We start from the raw sequence: 25,496 nt of genomic DNA on the forward strand, positions 1-25,496 counted from the left end.
AGGGAAACTAATAAAAGACAAGGCTTCTTTTAGTTAGGATATTTTATGCAGACTGATCATGGTGCTGACTCTCAATCCCCATTGATAAGAGTAGCTTTCTGATTCCTTGTACAGAAGGGTTGGGCAGCTTCACAAAGGGAAATTTATGCCACGGTTGGGGAGATAAGAGGAGGACTGAGAAATCTTGCATTTGCTGATTCTCACATGCCTTGAGCTCAACATAATCATTATGCCAAAGTAGCATATTTTGGAGTGGCGTATTCTGATTTTTTTTCTTTTTATAATCTTGGGCAAGTTACTTAAGCGCTGGCATTCCAGTGTCCTCATCTATAAAATGGGATTAGTAATTATACCTAATGTTTGGTGGGTTGCAGTGATTCAATGAGAGAGTTTGTGTAATGTGCACAGTACAATTACATGGAAAAGGAAACCAGCTCAGGCAAAAAGTCATAAACTGTAAGGAGATTATATTCTTGGGAATGTTTCCTGGTTGAATTTCCAAATAATATGCTAATTTGTTTTTATATACTGCATAAGTTTTGATTATACATGAGACCTATGTTCAAGATACATTAGTGCGATATTGCTAGACATTTCTTAAAGTGGAAGTTATCCCCCCCCCCCCCCCCCCACTTAGGGACTCAATAGGCACTCAGGCCAGAAGGTTGGATGCTTAATTGTTTAATGGGCAAACATATACATATTTTAAAGAAATCCATTCCAGACGCATTTAGGAACCTTTCAGAATAAGCCCTGCAGCTAAGTGAAACAGCATGAGTCCTGACATGTTTGAGTAGAAAGTTTATCTGGAGAACATTTAGGGATCTTTCCAAGTAATTGAGAAACCCCAAGACAGAGGGACGTGATATAGTTTGGGGTGGAGGTGAGCACTGGGGATAAAACTGAAGGCACAGGGAAGCGAATAGCTTTCGTCATTTTGGTGAGAAAGTCTTAAATTTAGAAGAGATACTGTCACACACCAACCCTGTCCTCATTACTTGCTCTATTAAGATGTTAAGAGGCCTCTTAACAACAATTTTCCAGCCCCATTTTTCTTCCCTGCTTCAGAGGCCTCAGTGCAGCTATGCACTATGAATTATGCCCTAATGTGTGCCCATTTCTACTCCTGGGAAAGTCATTCCTCCTCTCCTCGCTTGTTTTTAAAAACCTAGATCAGGGGCACCTGGACGGCTCAGTCAGTTGAGCATCTAACTCTTAATTCAGCTCAGTTCATGATCTCACGGTTTGGGAGTTTGAGATCTCAGTCCGCTCTGTGCTAACAGCATGAAGCTGGCTTGGGATTCTCTCTCTGCCCTTCCTTCATGCTTTCTTTCTCTCTCAGAATAAATAAATAAACTTCTAAAAATAAAATAAAATAAAATCCTAGATTAAGCTTCTATCTTCAGTGGAATCTTCTAGATAATGCCAACCACATTGAGGCCTTGCTTCCCCTACATCCTACTTCCCGTGTGTGGAATCTGACACCTGGGATACCCAAGTTCAAATCCCAACTCTGCCAAGTCCTATCTATAAGACTTTGGGCTGATTGCTTAATCTTTTAAAGCCCGAACTTTCTCCTTGAAACCAGAGCAATAATATAGATCTCATAGAATTATTAAAAAATTAAAGTAGTTAATAGGTGTGAAGATTTTAGAATAGTGCCTGGCATTACACCTTCTGCATAACTCTTAGCAGACATAATGGAGTAAATCAGGTGTAAATCATGGCTGTGCTCCCTTATTGAACATAACTTTGTAAAAATAATCTAAATGACCCTCAGCTTTATTTATTTTTATTTTTATTTTTTTTTTGCAATAGGAATAATAACACTTCCCTTATTAGTGTAGGGTAAGATTAAATAAATTTATACATGTAAAATACATAATATGGTACCGGGCTTAGAGTCAGTGAGAAGGAGATGTTAGTTTATTCCTTTGACATTCTTTTCTTTTGGTGTGGGAGACAGATCTTTACTGGACATCCACCACAACGCACAGAAAGGAGTGAGCCTAAGAATAAGGAGAGGAAGTCGAAGCATATTTTAATGTAACAAACTAGGTTGGGGCTAAGAAGCTACTGTAAAATTATAGAGCCATCACCTGGAATTATTTATTTATTATTATTTTTTTTTATTTAATTTTTTTAAGGTTTGTTCATTTTTTGATACAGACAGAGCGTGAGTGGGGAAGGGGCAGAGAGAGAGGGAGAAACAGAATCTGAAGCAGGCTCCAGGCTCTGAGCTGTCAGCACAGAGCCTGACATGGGGCTCAAACTCACAGACAGCGAGATCATGACCTGAGATGAAGTCAGACGCCTAACCAACTGAGCCACCCAGGCACCCCTGGAATTATTTTTTTAGAAACACATAGCCACTTGTTATTTCCCAAGATTGCCCTAGAAATAGACTCTTCCTCAGGTGTCCCCCAGTTCCCTAGACTGGTCAGATGATAATGAAACTCATAATTGGCACTGTTAGCTTCCAGAATCCTGCTGTGGAGGGGTGCCTGTGACAGAGCCCCTGGCATTCTTGAGAGCCAGAAGATCCTGTAGCTGGAACTAACAGGACAAGCTTAGAAAACCAAGCGGTAGAGGTAGCTAATGCAGATGGGGATTGGCTGGGCTGCCAAGACTCTCAGTTCATGGATCTCATGTTAGGAATGCCATCGTTCTGAAGCGAAGTCCTGCCTGGAATCAACAAAATTATGTCCGTGGGCCTTTTTCTGAATTTCAAAGATGGTGGGGATTTCTTTCCAGGAAAATGAGATGTGACAATTTAAAAATTCTTTGCCTAAGTCTATAAATCAAGAATTCAGTGGAAAACTATTTTCTGAAACCTGCTGAGGGGTATAAAAGGAGAATCATGAATTTCGGAATCAGACAAAGCAGTGTTTAAATTCTGCATTTTGGGGCGCCTGGATGGCTCAGTCGGTTGAGAGTCTGACTTCGGCTCAGGTCATGATCTCGTGGTTGACGAGTTTGAGCCCCGCATCAGGCTCCGTGTTGACAGCTCAGAGCCTGAAGCCTGCTTCGGATTCTGCTTCTCTCTCTCTCTCTGCCCCTCCCCCACTCATTCTCTGTCTCAAAAATAAAATAAACATTAAAAAAATTTAAATTCTGCATCTAGAGCTTTTTAGCTGTGTGACATTGGTCAGATCATATCACTTCTCTGTACCTTAGTTGTTTTTCTTTTTTAAACTTTAATATGACATTGTATAGGATTAAAAGACATAGTTACAGCTAACTTGACCTAATTAATTTCTTTATTTTTTTTTTAACCTTTGGATGTCCTATAGCCAAATGTTTGCAGGCATTTCAGAGAATGGATACTTAAAACGTTTCCTTACCAGTCATCTTCCAAGGACTGCTTCCCCTTCACTGGCTTGCTGACAAACTGAAAACAACCTGTTTAGATAGATAGGTGGTTGGGCAAGTAGACAGATATTGCCCATAAACATATAACCTAAAATGAAAAGCACCATCATAAAAGCCAACTTGGTGGCCCAAGTGTATTTCAGATGCCCAGAGAGGGTGCTAGGACCAGCGAGGAGCAAAGTCTCTTCATCCGTCTAGACCCACCAGAGCCTCTAAAGTGTTGACCTTGCCACCTGCTGAGCAGGAACCTGACTCAGCTTTCCACAGGTAACTCTCCTATTAATAACAAGAAGGGGGGCAGGTGCACTCCCATCTTGAACTTGGAAAACTGAAACTCAGAGATGCAGCGGCTTCCCCAAGGTCACACAGCAAGTGAGAAGTGACAGAACCAGGATTTAACCTAAGACTGTGTGCCCCAAAGCCTGTGTATGATGTGTAACTTCTAATAATAATGAGAACTACCGTTTTTACGGTTACCTCTTCTATAAAGTCTCCCTCCCATTATCACCACCCATCTCTCCCCACGTGGAGCTGGCTCTTCATTCTTGTGCCCCCACTGAACTTCACAGAGAGATCTCTTCAAGTGCTAGTGCATTTATCAGTCGAGTTCGAGTTCATGCCTGCCTCCTTTATTATATCATACGTCCCCACAGGATAGGATTGGACATCATTTGCCATTTTATCATTCATGTACTGTTGCTCGTAGTACCAGGTTAATAAATGTTAATAAATAACCAAATGAATGAATGAATGCCTATTGCCTACCAAGCACTCAGCCCACCACAGCTTTGACAGGACAACCTCATATGCTTCAGTTTCCTTGCCTGTAAAATGAAGATGATCATAACACCTACCAGAGTTGTGGGGATGAGTTAATTGTTGATAAATTACATACTCTTGATGAGCACATACTAAATGCTCAGTAAATGTTAGCCATTATTACCACCACACTTAATTCCCACAATTCCCTTTATGTTTAAAATTTTTTTTAATATTTATTTCTGAAAGCTGGAGAGACAGAGCGTGAGTGGGGGAGGGGCAGAGAGCGAGGGAGACACAGAATCCAAAGCAGGATCCAGGCTCTGAGCTGTCAGCACAGAGCCTGACATGGGGTTCCAACTCACGGACCATGAGATCGTGACCTGAGCCGAAGTCAGATGCTAACCAACGCTAACCACCCAGGTGCCCACCCCTCACAATTCCCTTTAAATTTTTTTAAAGTTTATTATTTATTTTGAGAGAGAGAGGGAAAGTGTGAGAAGGGCAGAGAGAGAGAGAGAGGGAGAGACAATCCCAAGCAGGCTCTGTGCTATTAGCACAGAGCCTGTCGTGGGGCTTGAACCCACAAACTGTGAGATCATGATCTGAGCCAAATGGAGAGTTGGAAGCTTAACCAACTGAGCCAGCCAGGCACCCCTAAATGGAGAACTTTAAATAAGGTATTATAATCTCAGTTTCACAGAAAAGGAACTGTTTTCAGAGAGACTAAGGTTCTTGCAGAAAACCACATAGCCAGAAAGTAGCAGAACCAGGAAATGCCCCCCAGGGTCTAAGATATTTTTCATAAACCCTTATTTTCATAGTGAGTTCCAGGGCCTAAAACCTCTTTTACATACAGGGTCCCAAATGATTCTCTTCACCAGCACTGTGGGCCTGGGCTTCAGCCTAGAGGAAGAAATTGGCAGGTGATTAAACCAATGTGGTCCTGATAGCCCAGAGTCCTAGACCATTCCACAAAGCTGGCTAGGATGTTTGGTGGGTTTTGTGGCAGAACACCCCATGGGATCCTTCAGGACACCCTAACCCACCCTTTCCTGATAAGAGTCATCTAGTTTCTTGTTCTTGATCCAGAACGCTCTGAATCAGACTGTCCACAAGAGAGCATTTTTGAAAAACACCCCTGGGTGATTTTTATGATCAGGGAAGTTTGTGAAACTTGGCTTTGAAAGGAGGATAGTGCAGTCCCCCTCCAGCGGGCAGTTACTGAACATCAGTGTTCCTACAAGGTTCTGCTCTGCCCCCATCCTCCACCCCTTCATGTTTGTAAATATAAGGACTAAATCAGACTCCCTAAAAATGTTCTCCTGTGTCAGCGGGGACCACATAGCCCCAGTGGGGTGGCAGGTGGGAGGCGGCTTAGATGCTCCTGGGTGACAAAGACACTGAATCATGGTTCTTTTGCTCCTGCACTTTTCTCCCTAGAAAAAGTGCCCACGGGCTTCCATGGGGGGCTTTCTAGAAGGGGCTGTAGGCAGCAGCCGCGAAAGCCGATTTTGTCCCAGCATCCCAAGAGGGGGCTGAGCTGTCTGGCGCAAGCTCCGGGAGGCGAGAGCCGCTGCTTTGGCGAAAAGGGGGCATTCGCCGGCTTCCCAGGCAGCAAACTAGCGCGCAGCCAGCCTGCCCAGTCCGCGCCGCGTCGTCAGCGCGTGGAGCGCGGCCGTGCTCTCCGGGGCAAGTTTCCTGGGAGTGTCCCTCCTCTCCACGGACACAGCAAAGTCCCCCGTTCTCCAACAGATGCTCCCCTCGCAGCCCTAAGTGCAAGGACCCGCTGGCGACCGCGCAGAGCCGGGAGGCCGGCGCGCTGTGGTTGGGGGGACCCCCCTAGGAAATGCCAGCATCAGCATGAGAGGCTGGACTCCAGCCCGGGTCGGTCCTCACCCCGGGGGGCCGCTGCTCCGCCCGGTGCGTCTGCGAGGAGCTGCTCACTTTTCCCCCTCGCGAGTCTTTGTTCCAAGCCAGAGCTTGCTCGGATTCTCTAATTAACTCCCTCCGCTCCAAAGGGGGCCGGAGGCTGGGATGCTCTGCCAGCTTGAAAGATGTTGACTCTCGAGTGGGAGTCGGAAGGACTGCAAACAGTGGGTATTGTTGTGATTATATGTGCATCTCTGAAGCTGCTTCATTTGCTGGGACTGATTGATTTTTCCGAAGGTAAAGTGGTCGCTCCCACTCTGTGCGGTTGGTCAGGTCTGGTTCAGAACTGGATACAGACGCTGCAGAAGTTGAGGAGGCTTACTTAATACCCGAAGTCAAAGTTTTAAAATATTGCATGCTTGACATGGAGCAGCCTAGCACTGGACAGTTCGTTTCTGTTTACCGAGATATTTGACATTGGGAGGGAAGAGATACTGTACCCGCGGTCTTTCTGTTTGAAAGCTATTGAGTGCAGGGTTATATTGTGGGTTAAATACATTTCCATGGTGTCAAGTTAAGGCTCTACTCTGGGGTGGTAATACAGGTTGTTTTTTGGTCATCAAGTTCATGATGGCTACCACGCCTTAATGTCATTAAGAATTCCATTCTCTGGAGGAGTACCATGATTTGTGAGGGAAATATCTGTGTGTGCCTCATTAGTTAGGAGGTGCGGGGGTGGAGCTGAGTTGTTGATTATGATATAAAATGGGTAAGCGTTTCGGTTAAAATTGAGTTAATGGGTGCTTAGCAAAAATGTGCTTTGAACACTTAATTTGCAAAAGTGTTTCATTTACATTTCCCAGTGAGCCACTTTGCTCATTTGTCTTTTGAGTGGGAGCTCCTATGCACGGGACATCGTTGTTGCTACCAACAAGTATTTTATCCACCTAATATAAATTTTACTACTCATATCAATTTTATTATTCAAGGATGGGGGTAAAAAATGTTGATTAACTTTGCTTTAACAATTTGAATAGGTGTGTGTGTGTGTGTGTATGTGTGTGTGAATATATATATATATATATATATATATATATATATATATATACACTCTATATATGCACATGTATTTTTTCACGAAATAGTTTTTCTGCTGAAATGACATACTTTGAATCATTTAAACCTCAGCATTCAAGATCAGTTCTACATCTAAGCTCTCATTTCTTCTCAGGCAAAAGAATGGAGTTCCTAAGACACTTGCTAATATTCCTTCTGGATCAGGATTCGATCTTCTATTGCCGAGTTATTTATGGCTATTCACTTCTCACATTGTGTGTAATGTTGGAAGATGATGGAAATATTTAGCCTGCCCATGCTTAGCTAAAATGACATCATCCCAAACTACATCCGGTACACAGGTTTTTTCTGCTAATATGTTATAATGGTCAATGTATTTTATCTTTAGGAAGTCTTTTTTTTTTTTAACAAAGTTTAAAATGTTTGTTTGTTAGGTTCTAACTGTTTAGATCACTATAAGAACGTAAGAAGTTCTTATTTGATTTTCATATCGTCTTGTAAGTATTCTCACTCTGTGGTAAGTTCTGTTTAGGCACACAATAGAATAATGTATTGGGATTAAATAAAACTTCAGAAATTAATTTCTTCCTTTTCTCACATTACACAGTGATTGTATTTAACCCCTGGAAGGAAAACAATGCATAAGCAAACTTCTTCAAGTACTACACTATAATCTTGCATTATTTTGAGATTCTGCCTCAGTGTACTAACGTTGTTATCATAATAAAATGCAGATGAGATCATTGCAATTTCTTTGATGGGAATAATTTCCTTCTGTTAAATTTTATCACTATATTAGTTTTTGTTCTCTGAACTTGGTTGAGCCATAGTCACCCAAATTAAGTGCATAATACTCAACATAGTTCGGTTTCATAGCTAGATGTAGCATTCACTAAAGGAAAACAGCTATGGGGGTATTGAGGAAGTCAACCTTCACAGAACTATGGGGTAGCACACAGTTCTTTCATTGCCAATGTTGACAAGGTACGCATTTAAAGTCAGAGTCCCCAGGTTTAAGACCCCTACACATGACACATAAGTTCATTTTTATGTCACTTAAAGTTGACAGTTCTCAGATGAAACCTTCAATTTGACTTCCAACAATATGAAAAGTAGAATTGTAAACCAGACTCCCTCAACTAGAATCACAGAATTTTGAGCTAGTCCAAATGTCTTTCTTGGGATGGATATCCATATTCATATTCGATTACTACCTATATCCATATATGAATCTATATTTCTATACACACACCTACATATAGATGATGTACCTACACATTTATAGATATTATTTAAAATGTTGAATAAGCTGGGGCAAACTTGGATTCAATATGTAGGCCTTGATCATGTTAAAATACAAAGATATAGGTTACCATCATGCACAAGGTATAACCAATTTTACTTCACAAATCAATCCTTTTTTGTTATGAAGCTCATATTAGAAAATTCTGCTCTAGTTCAACTCTTTCATTTTGTGTAGGAGAACAGCTACAGCCCAGAGAGGTTAACTGATTTATCAGAAGGCAAAACTAACTGAAGGAGAAACAGGACCAAAACTAAGGACTACTGAGCACTTTATGGTTCTTTTCCTACTATAACACCCTTTTTACTTATTTCTCTTCCCTAATATTGGAAAAGAGAGTTAATGAAAACACATGTGGGAAATGTTCTGAATTCTGGAATCGTGTCCTGAACTGTCTACTAACACTCTGAAGAATATCTGAGGGAAATACATTCACAAGAAATAACATTACACACTAGCCATACAGTTTCTGCAAGGCATTGAGCCCAATACAAGTGTGGGACCCAAGAATGGCATTTAAGTGAGCTATGCCTGACCACTGACTGTATCATAGAGTGGAGGCAGGATTAGAACAAAAGCAAGCCAACTGGTGTCCTGATCGTCTTTGCCTCTAAGACTTGCCCAACATTTTGACTGTGACACATAGTCAATGGCAATGAATCCATAATCCAGGTAGAATCCAACAGTGAGATCGAATAAGACCATGAGAACTCTCGCCCAAGCCACCTGTCTGTGTTTTCTAAGGCTGTGGCATATCCAAGCAGAAACAGACTTAGGCTGTATGATCTCCAGCCAGGTGGAGGAATAAGAAAAAGACACAAAATACAGAGAAAGTCACAAAATATCATCCTTTTTACCTGCAAATGATGAGGTGTCCCAAAGGGCTATCCCCATGTGTACTGCTAAACTTTTCACTGACTGCACTAGAAAATACAGCCCAGGATAAGGCCAGGGAACTAACCATTCTTTTTCATGGAGAAATGAAGATGAGACCCGGAGCAGAGCTGTGAGCTTTTAGGCCACGTTGAACTTTTATACTATCCTCATGGCAATGATTCTTCTCTGGTACAACTGTAGAGTATTTTATTTAGTATGACTGTGCATTGATTTACTTAGAAAGCAGTTCTGAGTCTGTTTGAATGAGAGAGTCTATATTAGTGTTGGGATAAAGCAATGCTACCTTAGTATCATCGTCTCCAATGGCTAGTGAAAATTAGCCATGGGTAGAAAAGAATAAAGGGAAACATTTCCCACCTAAATGAGATTCCGATTTTGCTAAAATCTTATTTTAAAAGTGTAATTCTCTTTCAGTTGAAATTCAACATTTAGAAAACAAAAGAAATTTGTAAAGAGGATTCAAAAGACTAATGGGATTTTAATATGATGATTTGAGGTTTTCCACATATCCACTCATTACTAAGGAGAACAAGGAGGAACACTCCGAAAGTGAATCTCACTGTGTCGTAGATTAGTCTATAATATATTTCCTTTTGAGTTCTAAACATGTGTAGATTTCTCTGTTAAGCTGAGACAGTAGAGAGGTGTGCAAGATGAGCATTAAAAGAATGTACCCTCAGTGAACTTACAGTCTAGGAAAAGAAACTAATTACCAAACAAGACAGAAGGGGATAAACTGACATAAGCAAGAAATGGCCTGTAGAGGCATAGATGGGGTGGTGCCTCTTGAAAGGGCTCAGAGGAAGGCTTCATGGAAGGTAACAGTTGTACAGGACTTTGCAATGTGAGAAGGGCTTCCCAAATTGGAGGAGGGGAGAACATTCTAGGTTAAGCAAAGATCTTGAGCTGTGCCCCTAAGCACTGACAAGAGTTAGCTTTCATGGATAAGGGCAGTGGCTTTTGCACACATGGGTGTTGAAAGTTGAAATGGGAGATACAGCAGAGGGGGTGACTTGAAGCTCAATGCTAAGAGTGTATGCTTGCTCTTTAACCCTTGAAGAACCACTGATTCAAAGTCTTCCACTTTGGGGAAACAAATGAGTAACGTAGCAGACCACTGTTTTAGGTGGGTCTATCTGGGAGTAGGTGAAGATTTGTAGTAAAATAATGGAAGCAGATGCTAGTAATGCTCTTGGAATAATTCAGGTGAAAGACAATAGGGCAAAAATCTATAGATTCCCTTTCTCAATAAAATACATAATGTGAACTGTCAATTTCCAGTTTTTCCAGAAATTCGTGTTTAGTATAACATCCTTGGCCTGCACTTGTTCCGACACAGCATAATTATATTTTATTTTAGGGCAACGTTTTAGACCTTAAATAACTTTTTTAAGAGAAGATAAAAGAAGTGTGAAGCACACAGAGGTCATAGTTATAGATACGGTAGCGCCACTTACCATAGGAATGTAACAGTTCTGATATGTATATTGACATCTTGCAAGGTCTTCAATTATTTTGAACTTTTTATTTTGGAAAAAGGCACAGAGCAAAGTGTAGAGAGTAGTGTAATGCACTGCCCCACACCCCTCAATAATGACCATCACTTTGCCATTTGTGTTCCAGCAGTGACTTGCATTTAAAAAATATTTCTCTATTGTCTACAATATTCCAGGCACTCTGCTAGGCCCAGGATACAAAGATGAATTAAAGATCGTCTCTACCATCACAGAACACTCATTTGTATAAGGAGATGGGAAATATAAACAAAGAAAAGGCGATGCATTATGGTAGACAGATCAACATAAGTAAGTCCAAGATACAGAAAAAGAATGGAAAGAAATTAAGTCCAAGTGGAAGGGCTAGAAGTGATCAGAAATGACTCCCTGGAGGAGTTGGCTTTTAGCTAGATTTTTATGGTTAAAGAAATTTTATCATAGTCATATGATAGCCAGCAATGGTGTATTCAGGGCTCTGGGTAAGGTAATACCATAGACCAACACAGGGACGTGATACACAATGTGGAATTCCTGGAGCAATAACAACAAAAAATGTCAGAGGGAATTAGCACAGGTTTATTCCTTCTCCTTGATAACGTAATTATCCGTGCTATCTACCACAATGCTTGGTATATAGAAGACACTCAAAACATCACGGTGTGAGTGCCATTTACTGTCACAGAAGAATGGTGCCTGTGCACTTCTACTTACGCTACATAATTGAGGGCCTCCAGTGCCTCTTTCAAGTTTCCATGGTAGCCTGGAAACTGTTGATTAGTTGGCTACATTGTTTTATTTTTTTATTTTTTTCTATGAGGGAGATTTCAGATCAAAATCCCACTGCAGAGTAGAGATACCCATGTACCAGAGGCATCTGGAGCAGCTGTTCATTAGAACCCCACGGCCATGGGAAATAATTCCAAATGCAATACCCAGCAGTGAGTTGGAAAAGCCCAGCTTACATGGGCTTTGATTTGGCAGGGAAAGTAGCCCTTTCAATTTTACGACTGGAAAAAAAAAACACATAAATGTACAAGTGAAATTGAACAAATATATATCAAGCACCTACTGTGTGAAGGAGGATAGAGGAAAAAGGGGTATTTTACTGTCCTTAAAAGTTTTCAAATTGAGATTTTTTTTTTCCAATTAGACTCCAAACATGAATAACAAATCCAAGACTAAAAAGGGTCTGGTGAGAGGGAGAAAGGGTTTTGGAAAACTCGAAGAGAAGAGCCTTCCCATCCAGTTGGAAGTTTTCAGGGAAGTCTGCAAGAAGACACAGTGTGGCATTGGATCAAAAGACTGACAGATAGAAACTGGAGGCTATGAATTGTAATTTAGAAAAGAACAGTCATTTCCTGAAATCGTTGTTCGTAATCAGGTTCCTTCTAAAAGTCCATTAATCCATTTAAGACCCCAAGTGTCTGCTCTGGATCTGGCATCATGCTCAGTACTGATTGGTTTGGGGAATATTATTTTTCAGTTTTGCTTACTTTGGGAACCCATTCCCCACCCCAGCTAGAAACAGAGAGCTGGAATCTTAACGGGGAGGAGAAATGAAGGTGAAGAAGTTGTACATTTCAATGGCCTCTAGCCAAGGTCATCAGGAGCACACCTGTGGTTGAACAATTTGGCTTCATTGCTCTTTGCAGAGATGGGGAAGACATACCATGGAAAGCAGTGAAACATCTCAGTAAGGAGGTATTAGAAAGGACTTGACAATATTTGAGCTTGTGTCAGGGGATTATGATTTTGGAAGTGGGGCTTTGCTCTCGATTGAATTAAGTCAAGAAGCCAGGCTAATTCCATGGTCGAATATCTCAATAAATCTTATATATAAGCAGTGAAGACTAGACAGAGGCCAAAGCTGTAATTGGCAAAGAAACAAGCTATAGTAACTAGGATGGGGGGTATTTGGTCATTTTTGTGGCTTACACAGAGTTCATATTTATGCCTCTTCTCACATATAATTACAGAGTGGTCTTGTTTTTGTCTTGATTGATCAAAGGTACAGAGTGATCTTGTCTGATGCTGATATTCTGTGAGATTGGACTTGCTTAAATTCACTAAGGGAACACGAAGGCCCAGTTGATAAAGCAGGGCAGCTCCCTCAGAATGGAGGGGGTCACACATGATCAGAAGGAGGGCAGAGTAAGGTGAGAGGCAGGTGTATAGGGTATATAGCAGACAGATCTAAGTTTAAAGTTTACCTTCCTGAGCTTGAGTTCCTTTTTCTGTAAAATGAGGCCAATAAATCCAACCTTTCAAGATTGTTCTACGGAATACAAAAATATAAGTGAAACATGTAGCTAGTGCCTTGAAGACAAATAGGAGCCAATAAATAAATGCCTTGCTTGTAATTATGTTGGGATAAGATGTTCAAATTCCTTGAGTTATACCAGTGGTTCTCAAATTTTACTGTGTATCGAAATTACCTACATGACTTGATAGACCACAGATTGCTGGACTCTATCCTCAAAGTTTCTGATTCACTAAGTCTAGGTTAGGGTCTGAGAATTCACATTTCTAAGGATTTCTCGCTTTAAGCTAACACAGCTGTCAAGGGCCAGCGCTTGGAGAAACACCGAGTTAGGCAATAAACCCATAATGTGAGCAATGTGTTCACGGAGTTCTTTGGCACCTGTTAAACTTTATTCTGGAGCAGTGATGAGACTTTTGTTCTATAGTAAATATTTTAGGATTTGAGGACATGCTGTCTATTATAACTCTTCAACTCCGTTATGGTACAGAAGCAGCCGTAGGCAATATGCAAATGAATACACGTGGCTATGCTCTGATAAAACTTTCTTGATAGACATGCAAATCTGAATATCATATAATTATTCTGTCACAAGATATCATTTTTGTAGTTTTATTTTTTAACCTTTTAAATGTAAAACAATGCTTAGCATGCAGAGAATGCAAACAGACAGCAGGATCAATTTGGCCTGTCCCTGTAATTTGCCAACCCCTATTCTAGAGCTGGCAGTAAAGGAACCCATTGAGAAGGGATCTGAGGTTGGGAAGATACTGCTTTTTGGAGACTTGTCTAGATTTTCTGAGCCCTCAGTCTCATTGAATGGAGAGGGGTCTAGTCCCTCCTTGGGGTTTGATGAAATTATCTGCCAAATCAGCAAATAATTTGAATTAGCACGTACGTGTTTGTCCAATAAAATGTGTTCTCTTCCCTGATTCTGCATATTCAGGCCAATGTAGAGGTCATTATATAAAGTGAGGCATCCGCATGATTTTGTCACACAATGAGTCAGCGCTGGGGCTAGACATTTTGGGATGCCCTCTTAGTGCTTTTCATTTTAGGTATCGTTGCCTCTCGGACAGGTGGCATTATGCCCTTTCCATTTCTTGAAAATGAAAGATATTCAAATCCTGAGTAAGATCACATTTCTCGAAGTGAGACAGACCTGAAGTCACTACACATCTCTACCTTTCACTGGCCACATGGTCTCAGTCAAGGTTTATTTTCCACCTTGACCTCAGTTTTCTCACATGTAAAATGGGGAGAATAATAGTAACTATGTCATAAGAGTATTGTGAGAAGAAAATTAAATATCTGTTACAATTCTGCTTAGCCCAGTGCCTGGAGCTGAGAGTTCAACAAATACTGAGTATTCTAATATTAGTATCACGGCTGTCTTTGTTCTTCACATCCATCATACCTGTTCCTAAACATGGTCATTCATTCAGTCTCTTAAAGAACAAAAACTCAACTGAGTAAATAGGAAGGTCTAAATAGCTTTGTTAAATGATTCATGAATCTGGCAGCGTCCCATCTAGCAAGCAGAGGGGGCTCTGAGGAGTTGTACGAAATGCAAGGTTTTTATGGGAAGGAAAGTGGGGCAAAGAGTTAATAGCAGAAGAAAAGAAAGGATTTTTCCAGGCAAAGTCGATTTCCTTAGGGGGAAGACCAAGGAACATTATCACACAGAATAAGTCATCTTCCTTTGAGGGATGGAGGGCACTCCTGTGACACATTACCTCATTGGTGCTTATCAGAAAATTCCTGACTGACAGGTTAAAACTTACATTTCTGGGAGGTTGAAACTGCAGTTAGTTAAGGCATTAAGCCCTGGTTTGATGACTTGGCCTATGTGACACCATCTTGGGCATGTTCTGTTCTTTTAACAAATTATCCATGAAAGAAAGTTTTTAAATGTAATCCTTGTACCAGGCACTGTGCTAGTAATTGGGAACTGAAAGCACAGATTTGGTGAATAGGGGTTTATATACAAATGAACATGCAAACACATCGGTTTAGTAAATTGCCCCGGTCTCACATCTGTGCAAGGATGTGCGTGTCCCTCCAGGGACATACGGAAGAGACTGACTAGTCAGTCCTATTTAGAAAGGGGTGGAGGTTCAGGAAGGACTCGCAAAGGTGAGCTTTGAGCTAAATCTGGGTGACACTTTTAGCACTCGGTATCACTCACTCTTGAGAACTACTGACAATTGATCAAACCTATTTTCACATTTTCAAGGATAACTCATGTTGATCCCGGTTTCTAATCCTGACTCACATTTTATTCCCTTTTCTCCCACAATGCCTCATTTACTCAAATACACCCATATTTCTTCATGTAAGCCCTCACTAGAACCTATTCCCTGTCTTCATATCCTAATCTAAATTCAGTCAGTCTTGATATATGTTATACAACATAACACAATAATAATAAACCTTCATGCACTGTTCACCAAATCACGTCATTTGTGTAATTCATTTTCTCTTCAGTTACCTCAGTACAGAGTCAATTTTCCTTGTATTTCCACTGGGTCCAGAGCAGTAGAGAGTATATAATGGAGCCTCAACAAATACTTATCAGTGGGTTTCTCAGCTCCTTTTTTGATGGACTCTTTACATCAATATACTTTTCCCATCTTAACTGCATCCCCCACCCTTCTCTTCCAATCTGACTTTGTATTCTCACAACAGAAATCTCTCCAAATATGGGGGGACTGAGATCAGGTTCAAGAGTCTTCTGTATCACCTACAACATAAAATCTCCATGTTCTTTACATCTGATACAAAGATGGGATCAGACCAGTCCCTTCTCTTCCTCCTTCTGCTATTTCTTGTTCCAGGAGCACTGTACTGAAGTTACTTGAATAGCTTCACGCTGTCTCCAGCTGCCACATTTTTGCAAATACTGTTCTTTCTCCCCAAAAGCCCTTCCCTCCTCATATTCCTGGAAACAATTTTTCAACCTTCAACTCTTGGCTCATATTCTTCCTTCTCTAAGAAGCATTTCTTGGCTTCCTCAAGCATCAAAAGACACTCTGACTGTGGGGCTTCTCTGCCTCTGTGCCCATTTTATGCTCCATTGCTATCAAACCTATATTTCTCAAGCGCTCCATGCTGTTTCCTGCTTCATGCCTTTGCTTGCATGCTGAATGTCCCTCCTTCTAGAATACAAATCCCATCGGTCTTCACCTGATTAGCTCCTTCTCATTGTTTAAGCTCAGCTCTGGAGCCATCCGTTCCAGAAGCTTCCCTTGAACCACCTAGTTGGATTAAGTGTCCATTTCTGTTATCCTAAAGTACTCTATCTTAGCACTTCAAACTACATTAAATTCTTGATTTCTATGTCTTTCTCTTTTCCTAAATTTCAAGCACCACGGAGGCAGGCACTTACCTCTGTATTCTCAGTACCTTATAGAAAGGTTGGGTAGATAATGGATAGACAATTTATTCAGAGGTCTTAGTGATAAACTTCTCAGAGTTTTCACAACATCTTTTTTTAAGTGTTTATTTAAATTCCAGTTAGTTAGCATACGGTGTAATACTAGTTTCAAGAATACCATATAGTGATTCAACAATTCCGTACAACACCCAGTGCTCATCACAGTAAGTGGACTCCTTAATCTCCATCACCTATTACGCCCATCCCCCCACTCAGCTTCTCTCTGGTAACCATCAATTTGTTCTCTGTAATTAAGAGTCTGTTTCTTGGTTTGTCTCTTTTTCTCTCTCTCTCTCTCTCTTTTGCTCATTTGTTTTGTTTCTTAAATTCCACATGAGTGAAATCATATGACATTTGTTTTTCTCTAACTTTGCTTAGCATTGTACTCTCTAGCTCCATACATGTTGTTGCAAATGGCAAAGTTTCATTCTTTTTTATGGCTGAATACTATTCCATTGTGTGTATATATACCCCATTTTCTTTACCCATTCATTAACCGATGGCACTTAGGGTGATTCCATATCTTGGCTATTGTAAATAATGCTGCTATAAACATAGAAGTGAATGTATCCCTCTGAATTAGTGTTTTTGTATTCTTGGGGTAAATACCCAGTAGTGTGATTGCTAGATTTTAGGGTAGTTCTATTTTTAACTTTTTGAGGAACTTTCATACTGTTTTCTACAGTGGCTATACCAGTTTGCAGTCCTACCAAGAGTGTGTAAGTGTTCCTATTTCTCCACATCCTTGCCAACACTTGTTGTTTCTTGTGTTTTTGTTTTTAGTCATTTTGACAGGTGTGAGGTGATATCTCATTGTAGTTTTGATTTGCATTTTCCTGATGGTAAGTGATGATAAACGGCTTTTCATGTGTCTGTTGGCCATCTGGAAGTTTTCTTTGGAGAAATGACTGTTTATGTCTTCTGCCCATTTTTAGTTGGATTATTTGTTTTTTGGATGTTGCATTTTATAAGTTCTTTATATATTTTGGATACCAGCCTTTTACTGGATATGTTATTTGCAAATATCTTCTCCCATGCCATAGATTTCCTGTTAGATTTGTTCCTTTGCTGTGTAGATTTTATTTTGATGTAATCCCAATAGTTTATTTTTCCTTTGGGTTCTCTTGCCTCAGGAGACATATCTGGAAAAAAAAGCTGCTACAGCCAATATCAAAGAAGTTACTGCCTATAAGTAAGAAGTTACATACCTAGATTTTTCTGGGTCTTTAATCCATTTTGAATGCATTTTTGTATGTGGCATAAGAAAGTGGTCCAGTTTCATTCTTTTGCATTCTTTTCCAGTTTTCCCAACACCGTTTGTTGAAGAGACTGTCTTTTTCCCATTGGATATTCTTTCCTCCTTTGTTGAAGACTAATTGACCATATAATTGTGGGTTCATTTCTGGGTTTTCTATTCTGTTCTGTTGATCTATGTATCTATTTTTGTTCCAAAATCATACTGTTTTGATTACTGCAGCTTTATGATATAACTTGAACTCCAGAATTGTGATGCCTCCAGCTATGCTTTTCATTTTCAAGATTGCTTTGGCTATTCTGGATGTTCTGTCGTTCCATATACAGTTTAGAATTGTTTGTTCTAGTTCCACAACAGCCTTGAACTGATATAATTTTTAGGGTTTTCAACCTTGACACTATTAATATTTTGAGCTAATTCTTCATTATGGCTGCTCTCCTCTGCATTCTAGGACAATTGGCAGCATCCCAGGCCTCTACCTATTAAATGCCAAGAGCAGCTCTTCCTGAACTGTGACAACCAGAAGTGTCTCCAGGTGTTTCCTAACATCCCAGGGGCAGGAAGGCAGACAAAATCACCTCCTCTCATCTTGAGAACCATTGGGCTGAGGTCTGATCAAACATAGTGTATAAGTTTTTTTAATACACATATTTATACATCATAAAATTAAACTTAAGTCAGGGCACCTGGGAGGCCCAGCTGGTTAAGTGTCCAACTTTGGCGCAGGTCATGATCTTACATTTCTTGTGTTTGATCCCCACATCGGGCTCTGTGCTGACAGCTCAGAGCCTGGAGCCTGCTTCGGATTCTGTGTCTCCCTCTTTCTTTCTCCTCTCCACCACTCACACTCTGTCACTCTCTCAAAAATAAATAAACATTTAAAAAAAAGTGAACTTCAGTCTAAAAACATCATAGATTGAAATTATTGGAAACCAAAACTGAGTGTTGAGGAGTATGTTTTTCATTACAAAAGTAATAAACAGTCATCATAGAAATCTTATAAATACAGAAAAAGAAAGAAGTATGAAGAAAATACCCTTAGACCCACCAAAGGAAAACACTGGTAATATTTTCTATTTACTTTTAGTTTTTCCCACATAGACTTGTTCCTTTAAACTTCAAAATAATACTTAAAAATTATAAAATTTTATGTACATTTAAATTCAGTATTAGAGCAGAAGTATTTTTATGTTAGCTCACAAATCCTTCATAAATATTTTAATGCCCAGATTATATTCTATAAATGTGTGTGTATAAATTACTTACCCTGATTTTAGGACATGGAAATTATTTGCATATTTTCCAGTATTTGAAAATTTGTTTAATAAAATCTTTGTATATAAATTGTTTATATAATTAGAATTATGTTCTTTTTTTTTTTAATATGAAACTTATTGTCAAATTGGTTTCTATACAACACCCAGTGCTCATCCCAACAGGTGCCCTCCTCAATACCCATCACCCACCCTCCCGTCCCTCCCACCCCCCATCAACCCTCAGTTTGTTCTCAGTTTTTAACAGTCTCTTACGTTTTGGCTCCCTCCCTCTCTAACCTTTCTTTTTTTTTTCCTTCCCCTCCCCCATGGTCTTCTGGTAAGTTTCTCAGGATCCACATAAGAGTGAAAACATATGGTATCTGTCTTTCTCGTATGACTTATTTCACTTAGCATCACACTCTCCAGTTCCATCCACGTTGCTACAAAAGGCCGTATTTCATTCTTTCTCATTGCCACGTAGTATTCCATCGTGTATATAAACCACAATTTCTTTATCCATTCGTCAGTTGATGGACATTTAGGCTCTTTCCATAATTTGGCTGTTGTTGAGAGTGCTGCTATAAACATTGGGGTACAAGTGCCCCTATGCATCAGCATAGAATTATGTTCTTAAGATAGGATCTTAGAAGAAGAATTAATGGAACAAGAGAATGAAATGTTTCAAATCTCTGGACATATATGTAAGGGCAAATTGATTTTTAAAGGAATTGCACAATTCACTTGCCCCATCATAACGTAGGTATCCCCAGTGGTTTGCACACTATCACTGTGCTATTGGTTAGGGGACATTTTGAAGGTCGACCCTAAAAACCATATTGGCCAGCTCAATGTTAAGAAACTGTCCTAGGGGTGAATTGCTAATGGCTTCTAAGCTAACATTAGGAATCTTATTTTGTGCAGACAGGAAATTTCCATTGTGGCCTGAAGATGTTCTTCCTGTTCTGTTGTCAATCAGGATGCTCTGTCTGTATGAAACAGTACCAGCCTTTCCCACTCATCATGCCCATCTTAGCAATCAAATTCATCAATTTTTCTTAGATGAATTTAAATGGCAGGGAGGGAGAGAAATGTCTCTTCTTAGAGACATACTCAGCTCAAGGAAAAATTTGGTGTATTTTGTTCATGTAACAAGGTCTAAAACCAAGCATTATAGATACTTGACTAAGAAGATATGAAAATCTATCCAAACTCTCTTATGTTAAATAGGTCATGATAAAGTAATTAGGCACATAGAGTCCCTTTGTGAATTAATGGTAGAGCTTGCTTGCCAAGGCAGAGCAATACTGAGGTTAGGAAACACTGAGCTTTGAAGACAGAAAAGACATAGGGTCAAATCCTGCCCCTGAAATATGCTGGCTGTGAGTCCTATGCAAATCTCCAGACCTGTCTGGACTTCCATTCCCTTGCCCACAAGATGGAAATCACCATAATATGAACTTCATAGGTCTTTAAAATTGTCCAGTAACTTTGAGACAGAAGAGTTTAGAGACAAGGCACTGACTGTATTGTAATTCAAAATTTCTTTTTTTTTAATTTTTTTTTTAGTGTTTTTATTTCTTTTTGAAGGAGAGAGAGAGAGACAGAGCATGAATGGGGGAGGAGCAGAGAGAGAGGGAGACACAGAATTCAAAGCAGGCTCCAGGCTCTGAGCTGTCAGCACAGAGCCCAACACAGGGCTCGAACTCACAAACTGTGAGATCGTGACCTGAGCCGAAGCTAGACGCTCAACTGACTGAGCCACCCAGGCGCCCCATGTAATTCAAAATTTCTAATGATTACTTTGTCTCCCCTTACATAACTATTGGTAGAAAGGATCGCAGACACTGTGAGCAGAGTTGCCAAAAATACACATTTCTTCATGTTGATTCTGAATATTTTGTGTTGCAATTTATACTAGGTTGCATATCAGACAGTTCATAGGTATTTTCTATAACCACTTTTATAGGTGAGAAAATTTGTTCAAAGAGGCTACATAACTTGTCTACTTTATGAGCAATCAAACAGTAGAATTGGAATCAACCACAGACTTCAGAAGCTAGAGCTCACATTTTCTCATTCTGACCTTCCGTATAAGAGCTAAGTTTTTGTTTTCATTTTCTAAATCTCTGTGATATGTGAAGAAATACTCCAACATCTCTGGATTAGTAAAATCAACATAGTATATTTGGGGCCACTTTCCCAGACATCCATTTGAATAGAATTAAGTAGGGGTGACTTATATATGTCAATAAACACCTAATTATTAATGACCTGGTCACAGAAACTCTCTAATAAATAAACAGGAAATAATGAAGATCTGGCAGCAATGAGGTAAATTGATGATATGATTTCAAATTTGAACAAATTACAGGGGGCAATGGATAACTATAAAATAATTAGAACACTTGGGGTGCCTGGGTGGCTCAGTCGGTTGAGCATCAGACTTCAGCTCAGGTTGTGATCTCACAGCTTGTGAATTGGAGCCCGCATCAGGCTCTGTGCTGACAGCTCGGAGCCTGAAGTCTGTTTCAGATTCTGAGCCTCCCCCTCTCTCTGCCCCAACCCACTCGCATTCTGTCTCTGTCTCTCTCAAAAATAAATAAACATTAAAAAAAATTTTAAATAAATAAATAATTTAAAAAATAATTAGAACATTTATGTGGATCCTGAGAAACTTAACAGAAATCCATAGGGGGAGGGGAAGGAAAAAAAAAAAAAAAGGTTAGAGTGAGAGAGAGCCAAAGCATAAGAGACTGTTAAAAACTGAGAACAAACTGAGGGTTGATGGGGGGTGGGAGTGAGTGGAGGGTGGGTTTTGGGTATTGAGGAGGGCACCTTTTGGGATGAGCACTGGGTGTTGTATGGAAACCAATTTGACAATAAATTTCAAATATTAAAAAAAAAAAAAAAGAACACTCAGGCACCTAAATAAATAGCCACATCCCACATCTGTCTTCACTTTACCCAGCAATTCCTACATATCACTAGTGCATAGAAGAAGAAATTACCAGAGGCTTCTAAACATCACCTGAGTAAGAAGTAGGGTGAACACCTTGCTGCAAATGTTCAAGGAGACACGGAGTGAATTAGCCAAATGCATTCCTCATGACAATAGGTGATTGTCTAGCTAAAACTCTCTTTGAAAATGTACCTCATTAAAAATGTGCACAAAAGTTCTAGGTCCCTAATAAGATTTTAGACTAAAAATATCATGCTCCAAATAGTAAGCTGGCCTCAATATTGTTGTATATCTCTTTTATAATACATCAACAATGAAACTCACACATAGCTTAGCATTTTATAGGTGTACTCGAGGGAAAACACAAAATCAGCGAAGAAATCCCATAGTTGCAAATTCTTTGTGAAGTTCAGAGTTGACCTGTCTAGCAAATGTATTCAAAAACACACATTTTACAATAATAGGAACTATTCTTGCTAATGGCTGTTTAAGGTGAGTGGGGAAATTTTTCCATGAAGACCAATCTCTTCACCCCACCCCACTCCAGAGGGACCTGAATATGTCTGTTTTTAAGGGGACAATTTAAGCCCTGGAATAATTATTTAAGGGAAGTCTGTCAGCTACTTTCAATAAGTTTTCTCAGGCTGGGAATGGAGGGAAATATTTCAGGTGGGTAAAAGTGGTTTGAAGCCGTGTTCCGTGACAGCTACACCATGAACTGCCTCGTCTTAGAGAACTTTCCACTCACTTCATTTTGAATGGTGTCAGTGGGGGCGTTCCTTACGGTGCCATGTTCTTCGCTCTTGGACCTGGCTTATGCTTTGCATGGTAAACCACAGACAGTCTGCTGATGTTTCAAGCACAGTATGTATTCTGACATATCAAGAGTATTAGTCCAAAACCAAACTCACAGATAAGCAGGGATAAAAGATAAGAATTGACTAACTCTGGTTATCCTTTCCTTGATTTCTTCTTCTTGTTCCTTCTTCTGAGTGCTGGGGCACTGGAGTGGCTCAGTCGGTTCAGTGTCTGACTCTTGACTTCAGCTCAGGACACAATCTCATGGTTCCTTCATTCAAACCCCGCATTGGGCTCTGTGCTGATGTTGCAGAACCTGCATGGAATTCTCTCTCTCCCTTTCTCTCTTCCCTCCCCCCCCCACCCCAGTCTTTCTAAATAAGTAACTAAGTAAGTATATAAGTAAATAAATAAATAAATAAAGCTGGGTTCTGATCCCATTAACATGTTTCTGTGGTGGGAGAGAGTAGAGGCAAATCCCAAGTAGAGGGTTGAAAGTTAAATTAATTACATTATTATTTCATTCTTTTCACCTTCTCTTGGTTAGAGAATTTGATTAAATAGAACTATGTAGAATTATTTAAAGTGTCATGAAATTAAGTAAACAAATGAGAGATTCCCCCCCCCCTCTCGACCCTGTATGCTGCTAGAGACTATTTATGTACTGTACCTCCTAATTAAAATGATCTTCCCCCAAATTTTCTAGCATAATGATAAGTCTGACTCCATAGGTGAGAATTAGGATCCTTTACATTGGACTTGGCCCTGTCCCATCTCAGCATCAGTTACTCCATATTATCTCTGTTTTTCCTTCAAAGATGAGAAAATATTTAAATATTTATTTCCGATGATATCAACTAAACACTCAGTATAGTCAATATTCACAACATTACTGCTCAAGGAGAATAAACATGATGAGCATAAAACAGGCTTAACAAATGGTTCAAAATAATTTTTGTGCCAGAATTTTAACCCAGAGTAGCTGGAGAAATCATCAGAAAAGAAGATGAAGGCTAGAATGTTCACTTAGTTATTGCACCCCCACAAAAAAAATTGCTTAGCTTCAGGCTGAAGAACACTCACTTTCTTTTTTTTAATTTTAATTATATATTTTTTAAATTTACATCCAAATTAAGGAGTAGATTTACTCCTTTAAATTTACATCCAAATTAAGGAGTAGATTCCTTAATGCCCCTTACCCCTTTAGCCCATCCCCCCTCCCACAACCCCTCCAGTGACCCTCTGCCTGCTCTCCATATTTAAGAGTCTCTTATGTTTTGTGCCCTTCCCTGTTGTATGTTGCTTTTGCTTCCCTTCCCTTATGTTCATCTGTACTGTGTCTTAAAGTCCTATGGGGAGCCTGGGTGGCTGAGTCAGTTAGGCCTCTGACTTCAGCTCAGGTCATGATCTCATGGTTCATGAGTTTGAGCTCCACATCAGGCTCTGTGCTGACAGCTCAGAACCTTGAGCCTGCTATGGATTCTGTGTCTCCCTCTCTCCTGCCCCTCCCTTGATCACTCTCTCAAAAATAAACATTAAAAATTGTTTTAAAAAGTCCTCATATGAATGAAGTCATATGATATTTGACTTTTTCTGACTAATTTTGCTTAGCAGAATACCCTCTAGTTCCATCCACGTAGTTGCAAATGGCAAGATTTCATTCTTTTTGATCGCCGAGTAATACTCCATTATATATGTACCACATCTTCTTTATCCATTCATCCATCGATGGACATCTGGGCTCTTTCCATACTTTGGCTATTGTTGATAGTGCTGCTATAAATATAGGGGTGCATGTGCCCCTTCGAAACAGCATACCTGTATCCCTTGGATAAATACCTAATAGTGCAATTTCTGGGTCATAGGGTAGTTCTATTTTTAATGTTTGAGGAACCTCCATACTGTTTTCCAGAGTGGCTGCACCAGTTTGCATTCCCACCAGCATTGCAAAAGAGACCCTCTTTCTCTACGTCATTGCCAACATCTGTTGTTGCCTGAATTGTTAATGTTAGCCATTCTGACAGGTGTGAGGTGGTATCTCATTGTGGTTTTGATTTGTATTTCCCTGATGGTGAATAACACTCTCTTTCTTTGTTGCCAGATCAATATCTCTTTTCTTCTAATGATTGTTAATAACCTGTATGGTCATATAGATCATCATAAGAATGATGATATAAAAATAATGAAATATTTGAATCATATATTTTCACTATGGTTGAGGTATGTTTCTTAGCTTCATGGCAAAATCTAATTTTCAACCCAATCAGTAGGTGGTGTGGCCAGAGGTAGACTATGTATGGTGGTCAAGAGTATACGTTTAAGTAGGTTTGGATTCCTGAGCATTGTTTACAAGATGTGGGGTCTTGGACAAGTTATTTCAGCTTTCCAAAATTCAAGCTTGTCTTATGTAAAATAGCAACAGACCTTCATTGGGTTGTTGTAAGAACTAAGGGTTGAGGAATGTGTGTGTGTGTGTGTGTGTGTGTGTGTGTAAAATACAGATTCCAAAGTAAATAACGCTCAATAAATGGCAATCCTGTAGTCATATATAATAATGTGTATCCAATTACTTTTATACTGAGAATATAACAAATTCAAAAGTTGTTTAAAGACAATCCAGAGAGGTTTTATAAGAGACTTTTTAAAATCATACTTGTGCCACATTCCTACCAAAAACCGTAACTGAGAAGTTGGCGTGCATGCTTGTTGAAATAGATCATGCTTCGTGAGCTGTTTACCAAGGGAAGAAATCAACT

At 39.8% G+C, this 25,496-nt stretch overlaps 1 protein-coding gene across 5 annotated transcripts in view; it reads left to right on the forward strand.

The window, feature by feature from the left end:
* Positions 1-25,496, forward strand: part of KCNIP4 (potassium voltage-gated channel interacting protein 4) — a 1,167,863-nt gene that overhangs the window by 934,112 nt on the left and 208,255 nt on the right. Inside the window, exon 1 of one of the 5 annotated variants that reach the window (XM_025922410.2) lies at positions 5,757-6,300. The exons of the other annotated variants lie outside the window; for them this stretch is intronic. Coding sequence (XP_025778195.1) covers positions 6,189-6,300 — 112 coding nt within the window. The 5' untranslated portion in view covers positions 5,757-6,188. Of the gene's footprint in view, positions 1-5,756; positions 6,301-25,496 lie in introns of those variants that run through there. 5 annotated transcript variants of the gene reach the window in all.

This window comes from Puma concolor, chromosome B1, assembly GCF_028749965.1.
Source record: "Puma concolor isolate L17-30 chromosome B1, mPumCon1.1.hap2, whole genome shotgun sequence".
Lineage (NCBI taxonomy): Eukaryota > Metazoa > Chordata > Mammalia > Carnivora > Felidae > Puma > Puma concolor.